General features: G+C 29.8%; 2 protein-coding genes across 4 annotated transcripts in view; one reads left to right on the top strand and one right to left on the bottom strand.

Moving 5' to 3' along the window:
• Positions 1-13,731, top strand: part of hyx (cell division cycle 73 hyrax) — a 38,872-nt gene extending 25,141 nt beyond the window's left edge. Inside the window, exons 8-15 of one of the 2 annotated variants that reach the window (XM_076458867.1) lie at positions 450-548; positions 647-722; positions 3,534-3,692; positions 4,470-4,557; positions 7,471-7,608; positions 8,523-8,614; positions 11,405-11,546; positions 13,388-13,731. In XM_076458867.1, coding sequence (XP_076314982.1) covers positions 450-548; positions 647-722; positions 3,534-3,692; positions 4,470-4,557; positions 7,471-7,608; positions 8,523-8,614; positions 11,405-11,546; positions 13,388-13,424 — 831 coding nt within the window. In that variant the 3' untranslated portion in view covers positions 13,425-13,731. The remainder of the gene's footprint in view (positions 1-449; positions 549-646; positions 723-3,533; positions 3,693-4,469; positions 4,558-7,470; positions 7,609-8,522; positions 8,615-11,404; positions 11,547-13,387) is intronic. The other variant, XM_076458872.1, reaches the window with a different exon arrangement.
• A 3,071-nt stretch (positions 13,732-16,802) lies between these two features.
• The window catches only part of LOC143227393 (dynamin-1-like), a 79,480-nt gene continuing 69,131 nt past the window's right edge, over positions 16,803-27,151 (bottom strand). For both annotated transcript variants that reach the window (XM_076458848.1, XM_076458856.1), the window contains exons 17-19: positions 20,195-20,376; positions 19,211-19,366; positions 16,803-17,707 (exon numbers count right to left, since the gene is read on the bottom strand). In XM_076458848.1, the coding sequence (XP_076314963.1) occupies positions 17,641-17,707; positions 19,211-19,366; positions 20,195-20,376 (405 nt within the window). In that variant the 3' untranslated portion in view covers positions 16,803-17,640. The remainder of the gene's footprint in view (positions 17,708-19,210; positions 19,367-20,194; positions 20,377-27,151) is intronic.

Here is a 27,151-nt window from a genome sequence, read left to right as displayed (position 1 = left end):
ATTCATTGTAAGGTTAAAAACTTTTTCCATATGTGCATGAATGTTAGCTTTTTTTTTTATCTTCAACATCACTATCATATATGAATGTGTTAAGAGACCAGTTTTCTGTGAAACTTTAGATCGTGATGAAAGTTATATATATACACGTGTGTGTGTCTTAACTAGTATCTTAGTTTTTTGTTGTTGTTGATAACTGATAAGATAATTCTGAGTATTTTATGCAAGTAATTAATTTGAGATGTCCAAATAGATTTTCAGACTCTTAATTACTTGTACTTTTAGTGAAGTTGACCTGAAGTTTAAACTATCAGATTTATTTATTCTATTTAATCTGTTCTTTACAGTGACAAAATAGTATTGTTTCAGTACATTACTATTATTACTATTGACCTTTCTTTTACATTGAGTGTCTATCAAGGTAACAACTTGATCAATTTCTTGTCCTTCAGAATTTTGCGAAGAGTATATTTCCTATGTTGCAATCTATAAAAACAAGAGAGGAAGGAGGAAGCCGAAATGAGCCCCAGGAACAACTTCAGACACCAAGGGTATGTCAGTTTATGTTCTGATTTTGAAATGCAAATATGTTAGTTTATAAAATAAACCTGAACTACAAGGACTTTTAAATAAATGCATCCCTTTTTAGGCTACTCCAGCACGTCCTGTTCCTCAGCCAGCTGTGTACAACAGATATGATCAGGAAAGATTCAGGGGAAAAGAAGGTAAGGCTTTTACTTCCTTTTTAATGCACTAGAATTGGAGAAGATGATTGCTATTTTAGAGCATTTTGTTAAAAACAGTTATGATTTCATTAGATTCAAAAAATAATGAAAATAAATACCTTATAATCTTAGCACTTTGTGAAAGGTGAACCTTTCTTTTTTAAGAGCAAAATGTTTTTGAAACTTTGTGAGTTAAAAATATCACGTGTTTACTGTAGAGAAACATCTATAGTAACAGAAAATTTTTTACGACACTTAATTCTATCTCAATGGGGCAAAAGCCATGTCATTTCACATTTGCCAACTTGCATACATAATTTTATTGAACTACTATTTTATGAATGTGTGTCAGTAAGTTTGGTATCAACCTGCAGATTATTAACCTGGAGGGGGCTGAGGAAACTGTGGAGAGGCTTCCCAAAATGCCATCAATATGAAGTATAGATGGTAAATTATAATAATGTAATTACCAAGGTACATTTCAGAAAGATGTGCTATTTTGAACTGTGTTTTCAATGCAGTTTTCATTGGAAACTCATACTCTGATTAATAATTCATCATTACAAATTAGAAATAATCTGTTTATGAAAATATGCATACATGTAAAAGCTCACCTAAATTCCACCCAAGGTAATACATAATAATAAAGAAAATCAAGATTAGCTTAGATTGAACATTTAATATACCATTAAGAGTAAAGCTACAAATCAAAAGAAATATAACATAAAGACATAGTTTACATTAGCAGAAACGAACTATCTCATGTGATGTTAATACACTCTGAGGAAAAGTAAGGTCACTATCAGGTTAACTGTCTTTCATCATGTTGTGTTTATAGTCAATATTACTTCAAAAGAATGCACCTGTTCTGGTGATTGGCAGCAAATATGTCTATAACAGTATCAATATCGAGTTGTTTTGCTCTCCTGGAGTTTACTGATATGACAGCAAGGTTGCTGGTGCGGTTGTTACCACTGCTGTTGTGCAAGTATGTCTTGAGAAGCTTCAGACTTGAGAAACTTCTCTCACAGGCATCTGAAGTGACAGGCAGGGTCACAGCAATGCATACAAATTTGTGGAGATCCATGAAGGTATCCTTGTATGGCTCCAGCATGGTTGCAAGCTCCAATGATATGGATACTTCCTGCCCCTTGTTTTTCTTCCTGGCAATTAGCCAGTTCAACTGGTGGACCTCCACTGCAAGGTCATCCTCTGCCACACCATAGTTTGCTGCCATTCCTAAGAGTGCTTGCTTGTCCAGAAATGTGGAGTGTTTGGGGTTCAATGCAGTTGCACCCATGAGAACACTGCAGGCATCAGAGGAGAATCTTCTATTCAGCTCGTTGAGCATCCTGTCTATGATGGCATAGAAGATGTGTCTCATGGCATCTGGTGTTGGTTCATCTCTTTGGCCAGTACTAGATGTGATTATGAATTCGTCCAGGTGTCTGGGGGCAGATCACTGTCCACCTTGACACACCGTCTCAGTGCATATTCCCACTTTTTTACATATATCCTCAGCAGACTCTTTCAAGTCTTTCCATGCTGCTTCAATTCTCATTTCTTAATGAAGACGTTAAGTTCTACAGATCTATGTCTCTTTGATGTTAATTGTTAAGCAACAACGAGGATTGTGTTTCCCATATTTTATGAATATATGTAGGTAACAATATTGGGGGGCTGAGGGGAGCTTGGCTCATTTGGCACTGCCACTGACTATTATAGAGTGTATATAAGTCTGCAGTACAACATAAACTAACCTTACAAATATCAAACCCTTCAAATCTGACTGTGGTCCCTTGCATGTTCTCTTGACTTTAATGGCAAAATGTTGAAGATGGATCCATCTTCCCCTGATTTTGACATTGACCTTGAAAAATATTTGCAGATCTCCATGTACATAAGATGTATATTGTACTTCACAGAATAATTAAAAACTAGGATGACAAAGGAAAGACACACATACATAAAAGTGAACAAATAAAATTAGTGTGTTATGTATTGTGAATTCATACTTAATGGTTTGCTTCTTAATGTTTGAACTGAAACTTGTGGCTTGGATTGGATTGGCCTTCTTTTCACATCCATATTGAACATTGACTGTAACAATTTTTGTACCAATTTAGGCAATGGGTCCAAGTGCGATATACCATTACTTCCAGCTGCATACATTAACAATTATTTCAAGTTGAATATTGCCCCCTGCTAGTACAGCAGTAAGTCTATGAATTTACAATTCTAAAACAAGGGTTCAATTCCCCTTGGTGGGCTCAACATGTAGCTTGATGTGGCTTTGCTATAAGAAAGCACACACACCCAAATTGAATATATATAGAGAAGATACTTTTAACTCGTACCACTGTGTACAGTTGTGTTTTTCACTCCTTGATAACTCCCCCAACATATCAGGAAGCAGACACAGGGCCAAAGTAATGCAAGTGTCTAGCTATTACCGTATATAGCCTTTACCTAAGTAAAAGCATTAGCACATTTTTCACCTTTAGATACATGCAGAACACCTGTACAAAAGTTTTATCAAATCTACATCAGTACCTGAATAATGATGTATTCTAAACTAGTTATGGAAGAGTGAAGTACATTTGATAGAAAAATGATTCAAATATGTCTAGAAATAATTTTTTATTGAATTTTAAGTATAACGTGATCTCTTTTAATTCGTTTGTTTTCAAGTTTGTAGCCTAGTTATAGGAGGAAGGGAAGAAGCAGGTACTTGTTACAACAACAACAAATTATACTTAATGATTACATATTTAGTAATTTAAGCTGTTTTACTAATTATTTTCTTTTCAGAAACTGAGGGTTTCAAGATTGACACTATGGGTACTTACCACGGAATGACTCTAAAATCTGTGACAGAAGGCACTCAACCAAAACGAGCTGTCACTCCTGTTGCACCTCAGCCTCATCCCGTTCCTGTGGCAGTACCAAACAGAACTCCCCAGAAACGAGGTATTTTTAGCATCAGCACCAAAACATTATTTTGTTGCAGTTTTTTAATTTTTTATTTTATGTATTATTAGGGCTCAGCATGACCAGGTGGTTAGGGTGTTTAACTTCCAGTCTGAGGATTGTGGATTTGAATCCCTGTCACACCAAACATGCATATTTTTTCTACTCTGGGGGCATTATAATGTTATGAGCAATCCCACTATTTGTTGGTTAAAGAGTAGTCCAAGAATTGGCAATGGGTGATGATGATTACCTACCTTCCCTCCAGTCTCAGCACAGATAGCCCTCGAGTAGCTTTGCACGAAATTCAAAACAAACCCTCTAGTCTCACACTGCAAAATTAAGGATGGCTAGTGCAAATAGCCCTCTTGTAACTTTGCAATAAATTAAAAAACAATGTATTATTATTATTGTTCTTTTCATGAAAATATTTATGACTAGTTCCAATAGAACATTAAGAATAAGTGAATGTACATTTTCTGTTAGTTTGATATTGTGATAAATTAGATGTAGCTAAAACTTATGAAAGTGTTTGCTACTTGCTGAGTAGGGTATATGCAACTTAAATGAATTCAGTAAAATCTTTCTTCATAACCAGATTTATATTATAGAACTTGTTTGTTAAACAATGGTATTTTGCCAGGTTAATGTTTTAAACACAAGAAATGTAAATTTAAAATCATATGGTTTATATTTAAGAATTATTTAAAAAAAAGGTTTTTATCACATTTATATATATTATTTATCTCAGTGCTAATATATAGATATTTTTTACAGTTTCTAAAACTCCAATTATCATAATACCAGCTGCAACTACATCCTTAATAACCATGTATAATGTCAAGGATATCCTACAAGACTTAAGGTAAATGTTTTTTGAACTGAAAATACCATTTTGAATATATTTTTGTCACATTTAAAATTTGCATTGAACTGCAAAGTAATCATTGGGATGTCTACATTAGCTCAACCCTATCCACCCTGGTATTTTCACTGTGTATAACACAAATCTTTATGAAACTACTTTTTGTTTATCTTATTCCAATTAGAATAGTATAACATCTTAGCTAATAATGCATATTTTAATAGTATACAAGTTCTTAATTCTACGAAGCAATGTTTTAAAACATATATTGAATTTCCTCAAATTTGATACATGTGACACATTTTCTCTAAGCATGTTATCATTCCTATTTCATTCACTACCTTTTGAAAAGATATAACATTAAATGTAAATTACTCTCTATAAAATCATCATTGTTCAGATAAGCCACATTTTCTATTGTCTTCAACTTTGTTTGGTTACAAAGCTATCTAAAAAGAAAATCAGGCCACTTCTGCCACACCACCCTTGGTACAATCTTCTCTTTCATAATTCATTAATAGTTCACTTTTATGTTTAATTGTACATTACCTATCACTAATAGAAACTTAGTTCTCTTCTATCAAGTGATGTGTTATATAACATTATATTCTGAATGGTTAGATGTTAATTTCATTCGGAATACAAATATTTTTCCCATGAAAAGTTAACAGCTGTTGTCACAGTTAAAAAGCCAGAAAATTTTTGAGAGATAAGGCAGTTTGACTATTTTTTGCATGTCATTAGTCTATATTGTTTAGAGCATTATTTGATTAAATACAAATTATTAATTGCAATACTATGAGTAGTATGAAACAAATTAGGGTCAACTCTCTTCGACAACCAAGAGCATGAAAGAAAAAGATTTGATAAGTATTTTGTTTCATGTTTATTCTTTATGTATAATTATAAAACAAGTAAAATGTTAAAAATAAGGATATTTTTAGGTTAATTAAGATTAGATTAATTAAAATAGCTAATAATAAAATAATATTTAAAATGCATGCATATGAGCTGCTTGTACTAGTTGTAATAACTCATGGGTAATCTAATTCAATTGTGTAACGTGAGCAGCACATTTTCCATGTGATTTACAAGTTGTGTGGACAGTAGTTGGTCACTGTTATGAACTTGGAGATAATGAGCTTAATTAAATGAAGGTGGTTTTATATTATAATTAAATGAAGGTGGTTTTATATTATAATTAAATGAAGGTGGTTTTATATTATAATTAAATGAAGGTGGTTTTATATTATAATTAAATGAAGGTGGTTTTATATTATAATTAAATGAAGGTGGTTTTATATTATAATTAAATGAAGGTGGTTTTATATTATAATTAAATGAAGGTGGTTTTATATTATAATTAAATGAAGGTGGTTTTGTATTATAATTAAATGAAGGTGGTTTTATATTATAATTAAATGAAGGTGGTTTTATATTATAATTAAATGAAGGTGGTTTTATATTATAATTAAATGAAGGTGGTTTTATATTATAATTAAATGAAGGTGGTTTTATATTATAATTAAATGAAGGTGGTTTTATATTATAATTAAATGAAGGTGGTTTTATATTATAATTAAATGAAGGTGGTTTTATATTATAATTAAATGAAGGTGGTTTTATATTATAATTAAATGAAGGTGGTTTTATATTATAATTAAATGAAGGTGGTTTTATATTATAATTAAATGAAGGTGGTTTTATATTATAATTAAATGAAGGTGGTTTTATATTATAATTAAATGAAGGTGGTTTTATATTATAATTAAATGAAGGTGGTTTTATATTATAATTAAATGAAGGTGGTTTTATATTATAATTAAATGAAGGTGGTTTTATATTATAATTAAATGAAGGTGGTTTTATATTATAATTAAATGAAGGTGGTTTTATATTATAATTAAATGAAGGTGGTTTTATATTATAATTAAATGAAGGTGGTTTTATATTATAATTAAATGAAGGTGGTTTTATATTATAATTAAATGAAGGTGGTTTTATATTATAATTAAATGAAGGTGGTTTTATATTATAATGTGAACTTATTATAGAAAGAAAAAACAGGGGTAATTAATTTGTTGTTGTTGTTACTAAGTCAGTCAGATTTACTGTTCCCATTTTAACTTAGAGAAAATAACATATAAATTATTAAGTTTTACTGACAAAAATAAAGTTTGAAATTCATTTGGGATGTTTTATGGATTACACAAAGAAAGTTTTTGATACAGGACAAGTATTTTTAATTTTAACATGAAAATTACTTTGATAGTGGACTATTCAAAATACTTCAATAGAAATATGATTTCTGTTGATGTTAAAGACTTGTATTTTTAAGTGAAATACTGCCAAATTTTGTGAAGACATAAACATTATATTGAAGGTTAGAAGTTTTAACTCTACAAAGACTTTAAACAAGTACAAAGAACTTGTGGGGTCAGTATATACGACCAACCTGTATTGAAAAAGTTACATGGTACATATGGTACATGTGTCTTCAAAAAAATTTGGTAGTCTTTTGTACAAAAAAATCAGATTTTTTAATAATGTATTTTTACTAAAGATAGGTCTGTGGATATGTGGACTCAGAATGCCGACTGTACCAAATGCAAATTAGTTTTGTGTTTAGACTAAAAATACATTTCCTTATGTAATACGTTTTAAATTCCAAACTTATATTGTGTTATTTTGTTGATGGTATTGAATCAAATTTTGTGAGTTGAGATGTGATATGACTTTTGGTCTGTTTATTTTTCTCGATTGTCCTTGTGTTGGTCTAACAGCTGAACTATATGGCTTATAAAACATTACAAAATTAATGTAGTTCAGTTAGGTTTTAGTGATGACTGAGTAAGTTTCTTGCAGAAGGTTATGGAAGTTTTAAAAATATTTGCTTCACAATTATTTTTACAGGTATATCACATCAGATGAGAAAAAAAATCAGGGCTGTAAGCGTGAAAATGAAATACTCATTCAGAGAAGGAAGGAGGGAGGCTTCACAGTTCCTTATCGTGTAATTGATAATCCACTCAAACTATCTCCAAGTGACTGGTAAGTAACTGTTTATATTTTATACAGGTATGTGTATTAAAAAGATTTGCCCAAGTACACAGACTTTCTCCTTTTTTTAATTTTTAAAACTTATAAGAATGTATAATAACTGTTTTTCTGCCCTGTAATAAGTTTTAACTCAATTCAGTTTTAACATAACATAATGTTTAGGGACCAACCTATTGGTCTGTTTAGGCTGTCCCATCCTTAGAAATTTATATTTTTGTCCCCTAGTACTACCATTTTCACCATTAATTATGAAAAACGATTATGTATCAACATTATTAGTTCCTTTAACAGTCTTCAATACCTTAACCAGATTTCTTCTAACTCTTTGTTTCATGACAAAATTTCTGAGACCTTGATCTAATCTTGTATAACAATTATTGCATCCTAGACATTATTCTAGTAGCAGTTCTCTGAATCATTACCAACAAATCTATGCCTATTCTGAGGCAACAAGCCCAAGACTGAACACAATACTTCAAATGTGGCCTAACCAGTAGAGTATACAATGAAATTATAAATTATTTAGACTTGTATTCAGTATTTCTGTAGATACAATTTAAAATCACATGTACTCTACCATTATCAACAGCACACTGCTTGGATGGTTTAAGAGACTACTCAACTACTATATAAAGACCCATTTCTTTCATAATACTGTTGAGATCGTTACCATCCAAATTATAATTCAAATTATGATCACCCACAAACATTGTATTGCATTGATTGTATTTAAAACCCTGTCATTTATTTATCCAATTCACTGTGCTGGATATGATTAACTTTATTTCTTTTTAGTTTGCAAACATCTTTATCTTAATACATTTATTTTTGGCATACACCCTTATTGAAGTTATTTAAAAGTTTACAATTGATTTATTAATAGTACTTTCTTCTTGTAACTACAGGGACCGAGTAGTGGCAGTGTTTGTACAGGGCCCAGCATGGCAATTTAAAGGTTGGCCATGGGATGGAAATCCAGTTGAAATCTTTGCAAGAAGTGAGTGTTAGAGTACAGTATTTTTCATGATTTTTAGAACTTAAATAAGTGGTAAATGCCAACTAAAATATGCAACTCTACTGTTTTAAAATAAAAATTAAATGAAATTTTATTATACAAAAAACTTAAGAAGCATTCAGTATACTTACTTAAACCTTTGCAGTTTTGTTCCCAGTGGCTTTAGTTTAAAATATTAATATTTTTCTTTTCTTTTAGATATTCTAATTAGTTTGTGATATATGTAAATTCAACAATTAACTTAGGTTAACCCTTTCATGGTGGATCATGGGTCAAAGGCCATGTCATCATGTTTGTTGACTTATATTCAAAACTACTATTTTATGAATTTAAGTCAGTAAATTTGAAATCAAACTGTAGATTGTAATTTAAACTTTAATATTATGTATGAGTTAATTTCTTCATTTAAAAGTAAATATTAACAGAACACATCTAAATATAAATTTTTAGTGAATCATATGGTAAATTGAATGCAGCAATGTCAGAATACTAAGTCTGTAGTTTCATACAAATTAGGAACTCAAATTACTAATATTATCAAGCTATAATATAAAATAAGATCCTTGTAATTTTTTATTTTGCTGAGACATAGCTTATGTACTGAATCAAACAGTGGCCCGTTCACTTTTTTCATTTTTGGAAACGGTCCCTTATACATACCTTCAATATATGGCATGTGAATAACCAATCTACAGCATAGAATGTCACCAGAGTGGTATTTTCAACCATTTTAATGGCTACCACTTTCTTTTTATTCAAAATTTCAAGGAGGTAGGTGGTATCTTTAGTCTGCTCGAAGTTTCTTATTTTTTTCAAATCTAAATATTTCTTAGTTACTAAGCTAACTAACTCATAGTAGAATTCTATGGTATCAGTGCAGTTAATTATAATTTTTTTGTTATAAAACATAAAAAATTGTTTGATATCTTCCACGTGTGAAATTTTAAAAAGCTTAGCAACCTAAGTCCAGCAGCAACAGAGTTCATAGGTCATAGTGAGAAGAGGTAAGTGTTTACTTTACTTCTTGATTTATTGTTCTGTATTTAAGAAAAATAAATTTAGTATATTTCTAAATAGTAGTAATCTATATGCATATATATAATGTATAATAATTGAAATGTGACTGTATATTACAAAATTCCAATCTGCTAAAACAAAGCCAAGACAAGGAAGACTAAAGTCAGTTTTATATTACTGGATATGTAACATGAATACATGTGCACTGCATCAGTGCAAGTTATGTAATGTTAGCTAGGCATGGCTGAAAGGTCAGTATAACAAAAAATACATTTATAAAATTATATAGCATTATGAGACTTAAGCTACTTAGATTAAACATTTGGATTTTTGTGTTATATAATAATTCTAGCAAGGAAAAAGCATAATTTATGTTTCTAATTTTTTATGATGATTATGAGGTTGGTCAAGTGACAACCCCACATAGTTAGAACATAGAAAATAACAGAAAATATAAAGTCTCACTGAAAACTAATGTTTTAAGTGTATTTAGGAGGTTTTATAGATTATGCAAATAATATTTGAGATTTTTGGAACAAAGAATAGTTTTTTAATCATAACATAAAATCACTTTGCACTCAGGCTAGTAATGAAACATTTGTTTTCACAAATAAATCTTTATTAAAAATATTTCATTAAAATATTATTTTTTGTATACAAAATACTTATCCTTACTACAAGTCTAACAAATTTTGTGAAGATACACACGCTGTATCAAAAGTTACAGTACAAATAATTAGCATGTGCAAATGTGTAGACAAACTTGAGTATATTATACTGAGCCTGTTGCAAAAGGGTTAATTTACTTTGTTTGTTCAGTTGTATACCAGTTGTTGAGGCTTATGTTTATTTGTCCTGTTGCTATAATATCAACCAGCAATTAGCAGTCTTTATTTTCACCTTTTTTTCATATTAAAATCACAGTCAACTCTTATTTATTTTGGGAACTTGGTAGAAAATAAAAATGGTGTATAATTATAATAAGTAAAATAAATGAAATAATAACAAACTAACTAACATACATGTAACACAAAAACCAGCAGTAGTTTGCTGTGGAGTGGTTGCTTCTGTGTAGTCAGTGGTTCAAATTTATGAACAGTGCCATGCTACATGATCCACACACTGATAAAATTATTGACAGGATTCCATAATTAGATGGAGGAGAGCTTGTGCATTGGTCAAGTCAAAATATTCATCTAATGTATCACTATGACCATGGAAATGAACCAGTAAAAAAAAAATTAAAAATTAGATGGAACAAAATTTTGTAACTTTCTCCCATGTATGTTTTAGCTGGTAAAGGCTAGTTATGAATATCTTCATTCACACAGTTGTGCAAGTGTTACATTTATTGTGCATCAGAACTCTAATTGGTGCAACATCATTTATAAAATAGTTAAACTAATGAAATTAAAATATTTTCATCAATTTAACGTTATTTTAGACACAATCCATTGTTTGCTTTGCTGATATCGTTTCGAAATATATTGCAGGTTTATGTATTATACATGGTTGTAATTTTCTAGGAAACGTTTTTTCTTCTAATATTGAGGTTTTATAATTGACTTTTATTAGATTTATTCACTAAATCTTACAAGTAAACACATCTTGGACAATAGGTAAGATTTTTTTAAAAGTATTATGTGGGAGAAAAAGTGTATCTATCATAGAGTCATAAAAGTACAATGTTATATTTTGTACTGAATTAAACAAAAACAGAGTGAAGTTCCATTAATAAGCTATAATATTTTACAGTACGAGCATTCCATTTGAAATGGGATGAAATGAAGCTGGATGCTAATGTGGGCAAGTGGGCAGTGCACATTATACAGTTGAGTAAACAAAAACGGCACTTAGATCGTGCTAATCTCCTGAAGTTTTGGGAAGTGTTGGACAGGTTAGTACTGACATTATATAAAACAACATACAATGTGAGTTAGCTCTTCTGTCACTTGTTATGCTGTATAATCTCAAACTTTTGTCAAGAGACTGGAAAAAAGTATCAAAGCACTTCATTCATTTTAGAATTTCATTCTTTGTTATTGTTATTAGATAGTTCAGTTTTATACATACAGTCAGATTATTAATGTTCATTAGCATATTTCTTTTCTATATTTAATTCTGTCTGTTGTAGTTGTCCCTATTTAAAGTTATAAATTCTACAGAACACTGACAAAGAATTATTAGTGCCATATAACCTGAACTATCATGTCAGGTATTGCTAACAATAGTCATGGTTCATATACATTTATATCTAATAAGTATAGTTTTTCTTTCAGTAAGTTATTTTAGTTATCAGATTGTTTAAATATAACAAAGTTAACAGTGATACTGAATTAATACATATTTTTGTCATCAGAATATTTTGCCATTGTCTACTTTCCATAGCTTTCAAAAAATAGTTAATTTAACTTAGAAACATTTTAAGGAACAAGTAAAATATCCAAAGAAACTATAAAAAGTTAAATCTGTGTTTTGTTTCTAAGTCTCTTTAATTTCCAACCATGAACTAACCTCATCATTCTCAAAAAATATACCTTGTACCACTTTACATTGATGTAAATAGTTTTAACTCTGTCCAGTGATGTTAAGACTTTTCATGCATATAGCTGTTTTCAAAACAGTTTCATTAGTGGTTTTTCAGATCAAGTGTTGTGTGGTCATAAAAAGATGTGAACCAGATACTGTACTTACAGAATCAATAATAAAAGAAGGAAAGTTACGTCAGAAAGCATAACTCTCATGAGATGATAATTGCTGAAAACTAAACGTGATTTGGAAAGGATACGTACATTTTGAGTTTGAAGATTTTTCCTTGTGAATTACATGATTAATGTTACAGAATGACAAATTATCAACTCAATTTTTTAAGTGTAAAGTATTGAAATAGTTATTATTGATATCTATGCAACTACACTTGACATAAGTCCATATAGAGTTAAGCAAGTTCACACACAGTCCTTGTAATTGTAAACTACAATACAAGATTTTAGTTTTTCTATATCTTATATTATTTTAGACGTTTATACTAGCTTGAAAGGAGAATTTTGTATATTTTAATAATCTGTTTTGTGTTAGTTATCCAACTTTTCATGGACAACACTAAAATCAGAGGTTTAACTCCCTGCTATGGACAGCAGAGAAAGGCAGTTGATAATAGTGTTAAAGTATTTTTATGAAGTTTTACATTTTACAAACATTATTTCACTAGCAAGAATTACAGATTTTGAATGGTTACATAAAATATCCTTTGGTTGGATCACACATACATTGATAAAAGCATTTCAGGCGTACTTTTGTTTTTTTTGTATCTGGAAACTGTTTCAATTTAATAATGTTGGACACTTCTATTGTTTGTTGTTAAACATAAAGCCCTCAAGAGTTATGCTGAGTCACCATGGAGACACAAAAAAAAAAGTATTGTACAAAAAGTTTCAACTGTTTAATTCAAATTTGTTGTTTTAAGGTTTGCTCGACTAAAGTGCTATAATCTTGTATGTGTGTGATGTAACTTGTGTGTTGAAAGCAAGTGATCATTAGTGAATTATGTTTACTGGAATTAGTTGTAGCATCCAGTTAGTTGATACCTTTGTGTTAAATCATGTGCAGTGATACAGAGATTTAAAAAAATTGCCTTATCTTACAGTTATGCAGTAATTTGTTAAAGGTATGTATTGTAGTTTTGTTTTGCTTCTGAATGTAGTAATTTCTAAGCTAACAAATTCTCTCTACTTTCAGTTTCATGGTGAAACACAAACACCATCTTCGTTTTTGAAGAAAGATTTAGAAGAGAAAAAGGAGAGGACAGAATAAGATAGAACAGATTGATAGAAATTATTAATACGTTTTGAGACCAGTGGTGTGGTAAAGGAGAGTACTACATTTATATATGTCCAATGGAGTTTTTAACACTTTGGGTGGAAAACCAAATTTTATGTTACAATCTGACTGGATCACTGTAAATACACCACGAGCATAGAGAAACATGTTCATTGTTGTCTTCCTAGTTCCCGTTACCTTTTTATGGAAATAATTGATGAAAGTGCTGTAAATACTTTATGTAATAAAGCAGTTTAACTTTATTGTTGGTAGTGGTCAAATTTACATTTTGAAGTTATTGTTACTATTACTACAACCTTGTTTTTTTATGATTGTGATAAAAAAATTAATGATTTTGAATAGGTTAATTTGCTGATTGGTTTAGTCATTTTTCTAAAACCTACTTCAACAAACATTGTATAATGCTCTATTTTTTAAAGACATTCACTAAATGTACTGTGTTGATGTTAACATAATGGAAATCTGGAAAAGCGACATCTATCTGTAATCTTTCGTCCCAGCAATTTATTAATATAATAATTATCAGTTAATTAAACATGCCCTCCATTAATAATCAACAGCATGCCTGTAACTGTGTTCTGAACTATTTGTTAAATATATCAGTGTGGCATGGCATGGGCTAATATTTTCTATAAAAGGTTTAAAGTTTAATGAACCATATTCTTATTAAAGAAAGAAGAAACAAATAAGTAATAAACTTGAATTACTGAAAGATTTCATTTGTGGGAAACAAAAAAAACAAAAAAAAAAAACAGAATAACTTGTTCCTGAATTTGTGTGTCTAAAGAGCATTCAATAAGTGAATACACTGTAGTCTTTTAAAAAAAAAAAAATGTATTTATACTTATCAGTTGTGCAGTAGCACTGACCATGTAGAGATGGATGGCTTGTTCTTTTAAATATCTTCTCAAAAGGTCATCAGAACTTTAGTGTTTCCTTTTGTAGCAATATCTATGTAATGACTGAGTCAAGTTTTGGAATTGTGTTTTTCTTTCTGCTACTGCTTTTTTGTCACATGAGATCTCAAAAACTAAAGCAGTGGTGTCAACCAATTTCACCGAGGTGACAGTTTCAAATGGAGTATGTTTTGTATGCACTATTAATAACTAGTAGTAATTGAAAAAAGAAATTATATTCTAGTGCAAACAGTGTTATCATTACCCCTTGAAGTTAGCTTTCTTACTGAAATTTGCTGTTCTTCTAAAAAGGTTAAGTACAGGGTGAAAGAAAAATTCAGTAATGGATAAACAATAAATACTTGAATCTCATTATATTCATATCTTAATAAATATAACTTTCCTACATCTGTTGAAACAGTGCATTAAAAAAAAGTTTACAAAAACAACTAAATATTGGGATGGCTAATTATCAACCGTGCATAATGACGTGGGGAAAAATTAACATATAGCAATGCACACACTTGAACATCTATTCAAAAATTGTTGAGTTTAATTTATCCTTACTTTGAATTTCAACATTCTAATACACTGTGTGCCTGTGTCTTTATGGAGGGATGGCATTTCTTATTTACGTTGTTTTTGAAGGATTGGTATTAGCCATCCTTAAACTTTTCCTTTGAATAGTTTATTTCATAAGATATAGAGAAAGAATTAGTGTTTCAATTTCAAACACAAAAAAAGTTCTGTTATTATCTGGGTGCTAGTGTATCTTAAACTGTAATGAATGTAGAATTATTCAGCTAATCTAGTAATTTATTTTTGGTCTAATATGTGGTTTATGTGTTTCAATACAAAATAATATTACCAGTGCAGGCAAAGGCCATGTCATCACATTTGTTGATTCATATCAAACATTTTAATAAACTACTATTTTTTGGATGTCTATCTGTAAGTTTGGTATCAAATTGTAGGTTATAATTCAAATTTTAGTAATATAGGTTATTCTTAATTTTAAATAAAAAAATATCAGTTTGTGTGTCATGCAAGTATGCTGAATGCAGTATTGATTCAAATTAGATACTCATATTACTGATATAACAAGGTAGAATGTAACCTCCTATTTTTTCCATGTTTTTAAATGTATACTTGAAAATCAACCAAGGTGTCCCTGCCCACCTTTTCAAGTTTTGAAAATACCAGTATATGTACACCTACTTTACTCAATAATATGTGCATAACTAATCAAAAGCTAAAATTATAATTCCTGATGGTTTTGTCAGCCTCTGTATAGTTAATTCATTTCATGATAGGTTTAGAGCAGTAAAGTAAGACATTAGTGACCTCATTTTCATTTTTGTCTTAGATCCAGCTACAGCTTAATTACTAAATATGATATAGCTCATTAAGCTAGGGCAAGCGAGTACAAAGTTCATAACTAGAAGAGATAATTGTTTGTTATACTTCTGCATGTAGTCCTATATTTTAAGAAAAATATTTAAGAACTAATTTGTAATAATGTATATCCACATATACTTGTATTATAAAATACTAATCTACTAAACCACAGCCAAGGCAGGTCACTGTGTAAAGGTCAGTTTTATGTTCTTGGATACTGTAATGAATGCACATGCCCTGCATTCTTGCAATTTCTGTAATGTTAGCCAGGCATGGCTGAAAGGTCAGTATAATAAATATATATATACATGTATAGGGTTACGAGATTTAAGCTATTTAGACTAAATACTTGTGTTTTCATGTTACAATTTGTAGTCATCCTAGAACGAAAAAAACTCGTATTTATTTCCTAACATTTTATAGTGATTAAAAAGTCAGTCAAGTTAATCAAATCCAGCTGGAGATTAAAGATTTTGCATGTGAAATTTTAAAATTTTCTGATCCACAAATGCACGTTTTCGTCAAATCAAGATTACTTTATCTGAATGTTGACGTTTCAGAGGTATGAGAAAAACATTACTTAAGATATCTTAATACAAAATTTTTTTTATACACAAAATATCAGTCTTGTAATAACTGAGAACATACAAAACTTCATGAATAGTTGCTTACTGACTTAACTATAAAATGTTTGAGGTTGGTCCACACAACTGAACCTGTGTGAAGAGAAAGAAATAATAAATTTTGTGTTTTTATCTTTTTAAATGGTAATATGAAAATACTGAAATGTTCAAAAGCTTTCTAATACTTAAAGTAATCTTTGTGTGTTAGAGATAGGAAATTCCTTCTGACCATTATTTTCAAATATTTCTTTAAACATGGATGTGGTATTATTCCCTTGACATATAGTATATGAATGGTTCAAAATACAATACCTGAAATTCCTGTTCATTGTTCTACATTTCATTAAGTTACATTGAATAATTCTGGGTGGCAGATGGGACATCATTGTACAATAATTAACTTTTCTCTTGAGAAAAACATTTCTATTTTGTAGTTCCTTGATTTACAAAAGACAATCAAATCACGCCATTTCTACAGCAAAATAATTACAGGCACTCATCATTTTCACCGAGTAGTAACAATACAGTTCTAAACATATTTTATAGCAGTACAAATAGTGACAAAGCATATAATCTTGTTTTTACAACAAAGCACAGTTCTATTTATTTAGCTTACTATCAACTGATCACACAGTTGTACTAAATATTAAGTGACCTTATACACAATAACATGTTATTTTCATCATACAAAAAACAAACTACAATACTTTTTTGCCAGCATTTTCTAATTCCCTGTAAAAAAAATGGCCCCTTCATATACAGATTTTTATTTAAATATATAATATTGTGTGTGGCTGTGGATAAATGATATTACTCCTTTTCTGAAAGAAGTCATACTATAAATAAGTTTCCAATAAAATTTCTCTGAACAAAAAATATCAAAGCACAATAACGACATAGAAATATGAAAATAAAAGTTTGGGAGGCACATATACATGTGTATATAATCCACAGAACAAGTTATACAACAAACAGCACAATGACTGGAAACCTTAAGTTTGTTGCTTATGTTCAAATATTTTATACACTTATTTAATCACACAAAGAAAAACATCTTCCTGTAATTGCACTGGTTTCAGTAGGAGTGAAAGAAACTATTGTAATGTTAGTACAATCCTGAAGATTATATTAACTTCCTGATACCAAAATATTCATGGATCACGTTATATTACTTTCTGACGTACATAAAGGAATGCTGACAAGATGTAGATGACTTCAAGAAGTTCTATATCATTTAATTAGGTCTAGCTGGAACCTGAGGTCGATCAGGCAAGCGAGGTGGTACAGACGGTACAGGACGCCTATAAAATAAATAAATAAATCACAAACAAATGGTTAAGTAACTAATTTTATATTGTCCACTAACGATTTTAACAAGTGTTATCAAAGAATGAAAAATATAATTAACACTGAAATTAATTTGAAATTTTTTACAGCATAAAATATATTAAAAGTTCACTTTTTAAACAAATTTCATATAAAACTATGATTTTAAATTGAGATATGAAAGTGAAATTTAAAATTCTTAACTTGTTATTTAAGGGGAAAACCAAAAGATTTTTTGTTGCTAATTTGAGATTTATTATTACAAAGCTGCATGTGCTGTCTGCACCACATTTCTTTTCAACAACAAATTAAAATACATATGTATTAAATAAACTAACATATCCAACTTTTATATTAAAAAAGGTTGAAAAATAAAATATAGTTACAAAGGCCTATGTCCTATGAAAAACAAGCAGTTGATCTAAGCCAGCAACACTGCCAAATGTCAGAGGAAACCTAAAAACCTATTTAAAATAGTACTGCTCCAATGGTTCTATAAAAATGGCATGATGGAAATAACTGGGAAAGTGCAAGTTGAATGTCATTCATTGGTTGGTCATTTCCTTGCAAGAGAAATCTGTATCAGTGAGGACAACTTAATTTGATCACTGCACAAATTTTACAGCCCATGATTGATAGCAAGTTTAATCTGGAAAAGTTTGTTCGTACATTGTTTACACTACATTACCTACACAAAGCTTTGTCTTATTGAGGAAAACTCTAGTGATTGTTGTTTGTCTTGGTTTTGAAATGTGCTCTGGAGTGCCTTGTCAGAAGTTTTTTCATTTTGCTAAAACAAAAATTTCTAAAGTTCAGAGTGGTTAACTATAAATCCTCCCCCAAACAAATAGTGGAATTGATTGACATATTATAATGCTCCCCTATGGCTGAAAGGGAATCAAACACGTGACAAATTACAAGTTGAACACCCTGACCATGTCAGGCCTACACTGATGAGAGCAAGTACAGCTGATAGATGTAACATGAGCAACGTTTTATACAACAATTAAAACAAACCATAAGAACTATATGACTTAATTAGAAATAGCCAGCTTCAAACTTTGTGTTCATCAATGAAGTTGTATTACATTCATTGTACAAAAAATAATACCACACAAACATCCATCCTAAACTGATAAAGTTTCATTCAATGGCCAACCCTCTTAACAGCTCATGTTACATAATTCAAAGCTACAGCTCTCGTCTCTCACCCTCATGTAATCTATTATAGTTCATATTAAATTCTATACCATACTTAAAATATCCTCCACTTAAACCCTGTACTGACTGACTTTATAGTATGTAGATATACTATACCTTTACAAGTCTTCTGCTACTGTGGTTTGATAACATCTGTTAGTTCATATTCCATTTAATATTACATTATGGGAGTGAAAACTTTCTGATAAAACTTCCACTAGTAATATACACTTCATGTATGTGCTTAACAAAAAAAATGTTATAGGTAGATAACTTACGACGGTATGAGTGGTTGTTGAAAATTTCCAAAATTCCCTGCTGCTCCTGATCTAGGCCTGTTAGAATCTGGTCTGTTTATGGTAGGCCGAGACAGTGCAGGTGGAGGAGGTGCAGCTCTTGTTATCATGTTTCGTTTTAACCCTGGTGATGCTGGTCTACATAGGAAGGAAATTTGTAAACAAAGGTTTAAGAAACAACAAACAAAAATGTTTTACTGTCTTCAAAAGATATCATATCAGATGTTTATTAACTCTCAAATGACCACATTTTATGTAGGTTCATGTGTTGCATGATACTAAGACTAGTATAAATTAGTTGAAATCACTCCTTTTTTTACTTAAATTCAGCAGTAAATGGGTAGGTTGATGAGTGGGGGTAATTTTGTTAATGTTTCTGTTGCTGAGGACAAGGCTACACAATAGAATATCTGTGCTTTGCCCACCACGAGTATTAAAATAAAAGTTTTAGCACCTCAAACCTATATTTAACCACCAAGGTGGAGGGCATGTATCTTTGTTAAAATGTTTTGTATTATTCATTATTAAGGACCATGCAACCAAGACAGTTATGGATTTTCAAGCAATATGATTCTTAAGTAACTTAGAAAAACTTGTCTATAAAGCTACTACTGGTGTCCATATGAGTGAGCAAGAATGAATATCCTATGTATGAACTGACCATGTAGATAAAACCAGTATAACTTTATGTCTGGTTAGAATTTAAAAGCACCCACAAACTTTAGCTCCCAATACCTGGAATACCAAGACCAATATTCTACTTACTGACTGGAGTTCAATCATTTAGAATTAAGTTATTACAGTGTTCTTAAATACCAGTTTTTATGTAGGTAACCAATTAGATAAGAAGAAAAAATTATCACTGTAAAAACAATTCTGATATTTATTAATTTTAACTAATTACATCTGACGATACACAGAAGTAAATGATGTTTAGGTGCTATGCATATAGAGTCTATTATTTACCTTGGTAGTTCTGAAACACTTGGCTTTAACCAATCATCCTTGACTGGTGGTGGAACAGGTTGGTAAGTTGTTACCATAGAAACATCACCTATAATTTTTAAAGCTTCTTTGCAAGCATGATATATCCGCAGCATATCTTCACGCCTTCTGCTTTCCTCGGCAGATTCTTCCATGAGAGAAGTCTAGTTAAAATATAAATGCAAGAATTATGTTTGTCCTCGATTTCTCTTGTACCTTCATTGTCTGTTTGTTTTGCTAGATTTTGCTAACCACTGGGCTGCTAAATCAAATTATAAAGTTGTGTTTCATCATAACCATTTAATTTCTAAGATCATACTTTTCCTTTTTCTAAGATTCTCAAAAAGTTTTATGGTAATAAAAACTAAATATATTTGTTGGGTTAATGAAACAACAAAAAACACCCTGAAGATTTAGATGTCAACAATGACATGATTTACTTCCTTGAAAAATGTCAACATTTCTGCTTTTCATTATGGCCTCATAAAACAATGTCCACATTCAAATCTTAATACTCCAAACCAAATTACCCACATTATGATGAAACACATGTTCCAATAGAAACATTTTTACAGAAACTTTAACTTGTGTAATACTTCAATCAGTAGGTACTGTCCATTTTATTAAGGTCAAACTTGTATCCTCTCATGTTTTTACCTCTCGACATATAACACATCCTATAATATTCTCCTTTTATTCCACCTAATGAGGTTGAAGAAACAGACTCTTCTCTGATATATATTAATTAGCTAGCCTTGGCAAATCTACCTAATTAGTTTGGTGTAAACATATTTATCTCAACCTTCTGTTATTTTTTGTACTTATAATAAGTTTAACTTCCTCTGAAGTCCCACTATATTGAAAAAAATAAAGGAAGCAGAAAACTGATCACCCCCTATCAAAGATTACTTTTTTTTAAAACAAATTCATACATTTTTGCAAATATTAGTGATGGATTCAAGATTCCATATAAGGTTGGTTTTAGTATATCTGGAGAAGATGAGTGATGTATAAATGGTATTTAGGTTAGTATAGAAAGTAGTGTCCCTTTCTGTTGAACTAAGCAACCTGGGGTAAAACCATTGTTACTACTCACACATTATGCATCTAGAGTCCTTAAAAGACAGTAGGAAGCAAAAATTCATAAATAATGACATTTTTTTTTTCAAAATATCAATTAATTAGAACTATGAAAAATCATTTGAAATTATGGAACACAACACAGGAACTACCCCTCCTCTCCACTAGACACTTCAAACAAAATTTACAAATATTCCTCCATCAAGTACCACCTTATCATGCCTGTCATAGAATTAGATACACTATACATAGTATATACTAGCTTGCTCACACTTAGCTAACTGCAGTGTGCTTGACTATAATATCAATATCTTGGAAACGTATGGTCAGATGTGACCTGAACTAAGATTTACATAAAATTCTACAGTCTGATTTAAAAAATTATAATTACTGCATTTTTTGTTTGATTAATTGTAGGCCCTACCTTTATAAAATCATGAGATTAAAACCCTTCAATCCTCAAAATAAACGACAAGGTAGAAAAATCTCTGGTCTGAGAACTTCTAAATAACGTTATTATTAAACCTGTTTTCATGTCCTGTATACAAATTTTAAAACTTGTCAACTGTTTAAATTCCATGTCTTTCAGGTTTATTGGTAAATTGTGTTTAATCCATTTTTGTTTTTCTGGTGTTCCCAACCGATGGGTAAGAGTTAAAAGGTCTGCCTGATTTATAACTACAAGTTGTCAAATGGCAATTTACCCAAATCCTTCAACTTAAGAAATTGTACACAATATGTACACAAACGGTGTTATAATAATCCAATACAATTAATACCTTGTACCTTCCCATGATATTAGGAAAACATAGGTTCAAGAATTCTATTTAACACAAAAATATGATACCTTATAAAATGAGTGGTTTCGAAGACAGACTTTTCTTTTTCTTTAGGGATAAATTAAGGAATGACTGTGTAAGGCAAAGTCCGAGATTAAATGAAGTTTGAGTGACATCAGGCAAACCACCACAGAAATTCAGGAGTATTCTGAGTAGCTTTCAATGTATTGTTGTAAGTTTCTTATTTCGCGTGCAATACTACTGTTTAGTATAAAGAAGTTAGAGATGTATTGTTTTAATAAAATGTCGAGAAATTATTCTGATGTTGATAACATAACACATGATACGAAAAATGATAAAAAAGGAATGTTAAACAGATATTATTAAAAAATTGCAGAAAACTGTCATAAATAAGTATTAAAAAGATTAGGGGTAAAAAATTTGAAAAAGTTAACAACACTTGACAAAAAAACATTAAAAATACATTTAAAAAATACTAGAAAAAGGTATAATACTAAGGTTTCAACCAGATTTCCTCTCGTTATTACCTAACACTTTAAACTCAGAAACATTTCTTGCATTCTGAAACAAATATTTTCGTCTACTATAACTGAATTATTGCCTTAGACAAATACATTCCGACATCCCCACTGTCTCCTTCTAAAAAAGAAGTTTTAAAGAAATCTTTGACCACAAAAAAGTGATTTATACCCGATCAAAGAAAGGCCATCATCTACAAAATAAAGCTCAATGTTTATAACCATAAACAATTTAAAACTTCTATAAAATGCACAACACAAGTTTTCCATTTTTAGAAACGGTTCCTCATATACAGACTTAATTCAATATATGATATGTGAATAACCAAATAAAAGCTTAGGATGTCCCACATGATTTTCTTAGCCATTCTCAAATATAATGATAGTGTCTCTTCTTTTTAAGACAAATCTTCGTGCTGGTAAGTTGAGTCTTTAGCCTGTTCAAAATTTCATTGTTTTCTTTTTTAACTCAAATACAGAGCAGTTACTAAACTTGATAAATTATAGTGGAATTCTATAATAATTTCTGATTTTGTGGGTATTCATATGTATATATAAAACCTACCTAGGTACACAAAAAAGTTGATATCCAGCAGATGTAAGCATTTGCTTTACTTCTTTATTTACTGTTCTACATTTTTGAAAAACTAAGCTTTAAATTTTATTTGTAAATAATGTATTAGAACTGAAATGTGACTATTTTATAAAATAGTTGTCCACTAAAACACAGCCAAGACATGTCACTTTGTAAAAGGCAGTTTTATATTCTTGGATACAGTAACATTAATGCATGTGTGCTATGTCATTTTAACTTGTACCAAGTTAACTGGCAATGGCTGAAAGGTCAATATAATATATAATGTTATGACACTTACGCTATTCAGATTAAATATTTGTATTTAAGTTAAAATTTGCAGTCATTATAGAAAGAAAGAAAAAATTATATTTCTTAATTTTTTATGGTGATTACAAGGCCAGTCAAATCTATCAAACATGCACAAATTCCAATTCAATTGTGAAAATAACAGATAAAGATTTTTTTCAAACACTCAAAGACATGTAAAAATTATTTGGAGGTTATAAAGACTTCTTGTGTAATTTGAAAATTTTTATGCATAAAAGTACTTTTAATTTTAAAATGAAAAATTACTCTGCATCTTGTAAAAAAATTACAAGAAAATCTTTAATTAAACTATGTTAATACTTAATTCAGAAACTTGATATTTTGAGTATGAAAGTCTTGTAATGTTTACCAAAATAACCTTCAAAATTTTATAATCTTGTATACACATCATCAAAAATTATAGTGTAATTACTCTTGGATACTTTCATGGTTACTGGCCGGGTGGATTCCACTCTACCCCAAATAAAAGGGTTAATTTTTTATTTAAAAAAAAACATTAACAAAACTTCTAAATTTTCCATATTATGAGAATGGTGACATTTTCTCTCTAGACATCTCTTCTTGAAATGGTGGTAAATAAATTAGAGAAGAATGAAATTAAAATTACTCATTATAAATGTGACATAGCTCAGACAAAGCATAGTTTTTATAGTCTTCCATGTTGTATGATTACAGATCCAGAGAGAAAATTAGACCACTTTTAGCATGCCTAACTATTACCACCTCTTTTTCAGAAATTGCAAGCAGCTCCAACATTAACATTCAATATTACTTATAACTAATACAAAGCCAAGGTTTTACTCTATCAAATGATTTATTATATTGTTTTTTGTACAGAGATCTGTCAGTTCCACCTTAGGTTCAAGCTTTATTCCCACACAGAACACGTCAACAAGTTTAGCTGAATTTCTCATATCTCTTGTCACACAGTTAGAAAAGCCAGAACAATTAGATAGTTATGGAAGATATTCTCATTTTTTGGATGTTGTTATTCTGTGTTCTTTGGGGCATTACTTAATTATTTAGTAGCAGTACCATTTGTATAAGAAAGTAGGATTAAATGTCATGAACAGTTGAATGGCCAAGATAAGTACTTGATTTCAGGTTTTTCACATGCATTCTTTATTATTATAGAAATAACTAAAATGTAAAAATAGGAAACTTTTTTAAGGTAAGTTACAGTTAGATTAGGTAAAATAAATAATAATTTTTTCACAATGTCTACTTACAAGCAAGTTATGATAACATAACTTGATAGCATAAAAAAGTGAGTTGCATGTATGCCAAGTGATCTATGGTGAGAATAATAATTAAACAGGGATCAAAGAGCAATAAAACAAAATGTTACTTCATGCTACAATGTGAATTATTACTTTAATGATTATGAAGTTGGTAAAATAGATGTGAAATAGATACTCAACCTAGTATTCACAGTAAAAATATGACAGATTAAACTGAAAAGTTGAAAACAATATCCACTTACAAAGAAATATAATTATTATTTCTTTAAAAAAGCAAAATGTCATTTTTTTTCTCTTTGTGATGGGCATAATAATAATAATAATAAATTTATTAAGCAATAAATTAGACACAAAAAATCAAATAACAATATAAAACCATCAACAAAGAGTTAACTCGTCCTGTGATGGTTAAACACATAATAAAGTAAAATCAAAACTTACAAAATCAAAATAAAGTTCCCAGAATATTATCATCAGTATTTAAGATCCATTGTTTTAAGTATTTCTTTTGATTAACACGATTAATAGAAGATCTTATACTATAAGGAATAAAATTATGAATACGAGGTGCCAAATAAAGATATTGATGAAGTGTAACTGTTTTACGTGGTGTGGGTACATTAATTGGAAAAAAAGATTGAAGTCGTGTAAAATATGAAGTGACTTTAAAAGGCCTATTAAAAGAAACATGCATTGTAGATAAAGCTAAAAAATATAAATAAAGTTTATCATATGAAAGAGGGGAGTTAAATTTACTGAAATCGGTATCAAGCCTATGGGTAAAAATAAGAGAGAAAACACTTTTTTGGAACTTGTGAATAGGAATTAAAAAGTCTTATATGTGCCACCCAAATTGAAATACAATATTATAAGAAAGATTGAAAGAGAGCATAATATACACTTAACAAAATATGATAAGGAGCACAATGACTAAGTTCAAAATTAGCAAAGAACTATATTTTAATTTATTAACTAAAGAATTAATATGAAATTGCCAATTTAATTTTCGATCTAAAATAATTCCTAAATATTTAACAGAGGAAACTTGAGTCAATTTGGGACACTTACAATTAGGGTAAGTATAACAATCATTGGAATGATAAAAAATAGAAGGAAAAGCTGGAATGACACCATAAAGGTTAAACTGAAGAAGAAAAGATTTAGATATATTTAAATATAAGCCATTACAGAAAAGCCAATTTTTAATTTTATTAAGATCACTAGAAATAATGGCTTCATTAATTAGATTTGGCTTACTATAAACAACAGCAATATCATCGGCATAGGCTTGGATATCTCCAGAAAACTGTTGGTAAAGAATATCATTTATATAAATGAGAAATAATAAAGGGCTCAGAACAGAACCTTGTGGTACTCCAACATTAATTGTAAGCCAATCACTATAATTATTATGGATACAAACCGATTGCTTTCTATTGTGAAAGTAAGAAAAAACCAATCAAAAACAATGCCTCTAAAACCATAATAAGATAATTTATTTAACAAAATTTTATGATTAACAGAATCAAAAGCTTTGGCTAAGTCAAGAAAAACAGCAATTGGATGAAGATCAGAATCCAAAGCTTCTGTAATACTTCCCACAAGTTTAGCAACAGCAACCTCCGTTCCAAGCCCAGGCGAAAAGCCAAATTGAGAAGGAGACAAAACTGAATGTCTATCAAGAAATGATAAAATTCTAATCTTCATAGATTTTTCAAATAGTTTAGAGAAATGTATTAATAAGGAAATAGGTCTATAATTCGTAAAATCAAAAATATTACCAGATTTATAAATAGGAATGACCAATGATAACTTTAAAGCATTAGGAAACTTCCCTTGAGTAAAAGATAAATTAATTAAAAAAGTCAAAATTGGTGCAAAAAGATTAGCATTAGCTTTCAAAATCTTAACCGAAACACCATTAGAAGTTGAATTTGATAAGGAGAAAATATTATTCATAGTTTCAGATACAGTAACAGGATATAGGTAACAAGAAGAAGAAGGAGCAGGAGGCATGCCCTGAGAACAAAATTTAGGATCGAGCAAGTAGATTTAGCAACATTAACAAAAAAAATAATTCAAATCAGATAAATCAGTAGTACCAAAATTACAAAATTTCTTTTTTTTTTTAACATCAATAATAGAGTTAACAATATTCCAATTCTGTTTAATAGTTTTAGCATTCTTAAACAGGTTATGATAATAAGTCCATTTAGTCTTACGGGTCAAGCTAACAACATAATTCCTTAAACACTTAAATCTAATCTTTAGATAAATATCATCAGGAAATTGATGTACTTTCTTTTTTAACTTATCTCTTTTAATCATTAACAAAACCAATTCACTGGTAATCCATGGCTTAATTTTTCTAAACTTTCGTGACACAGAAACAGTAG

Source organism: Tachypleus tridentatus, chromosome 1 (genome assembly GCF_004210375.1).
Source record: "Tachypleus tridentatus isolate NWPU-2018 chromosome 1, ASM421037v1, whole genome shotgun sequence".
NCBI classification, from domain to species: Eukaryota; Metazoa; Arthropoda; class Merostomata; order Xiphosura; family Limulidae; genus Tachypleus; species Tachypleus tridentatus.
The sequence above is the reverse complement of the archived record's forward strand: the minus strand, read 5'-3'. Positions and strand labels throughout refer to the sequence as shown.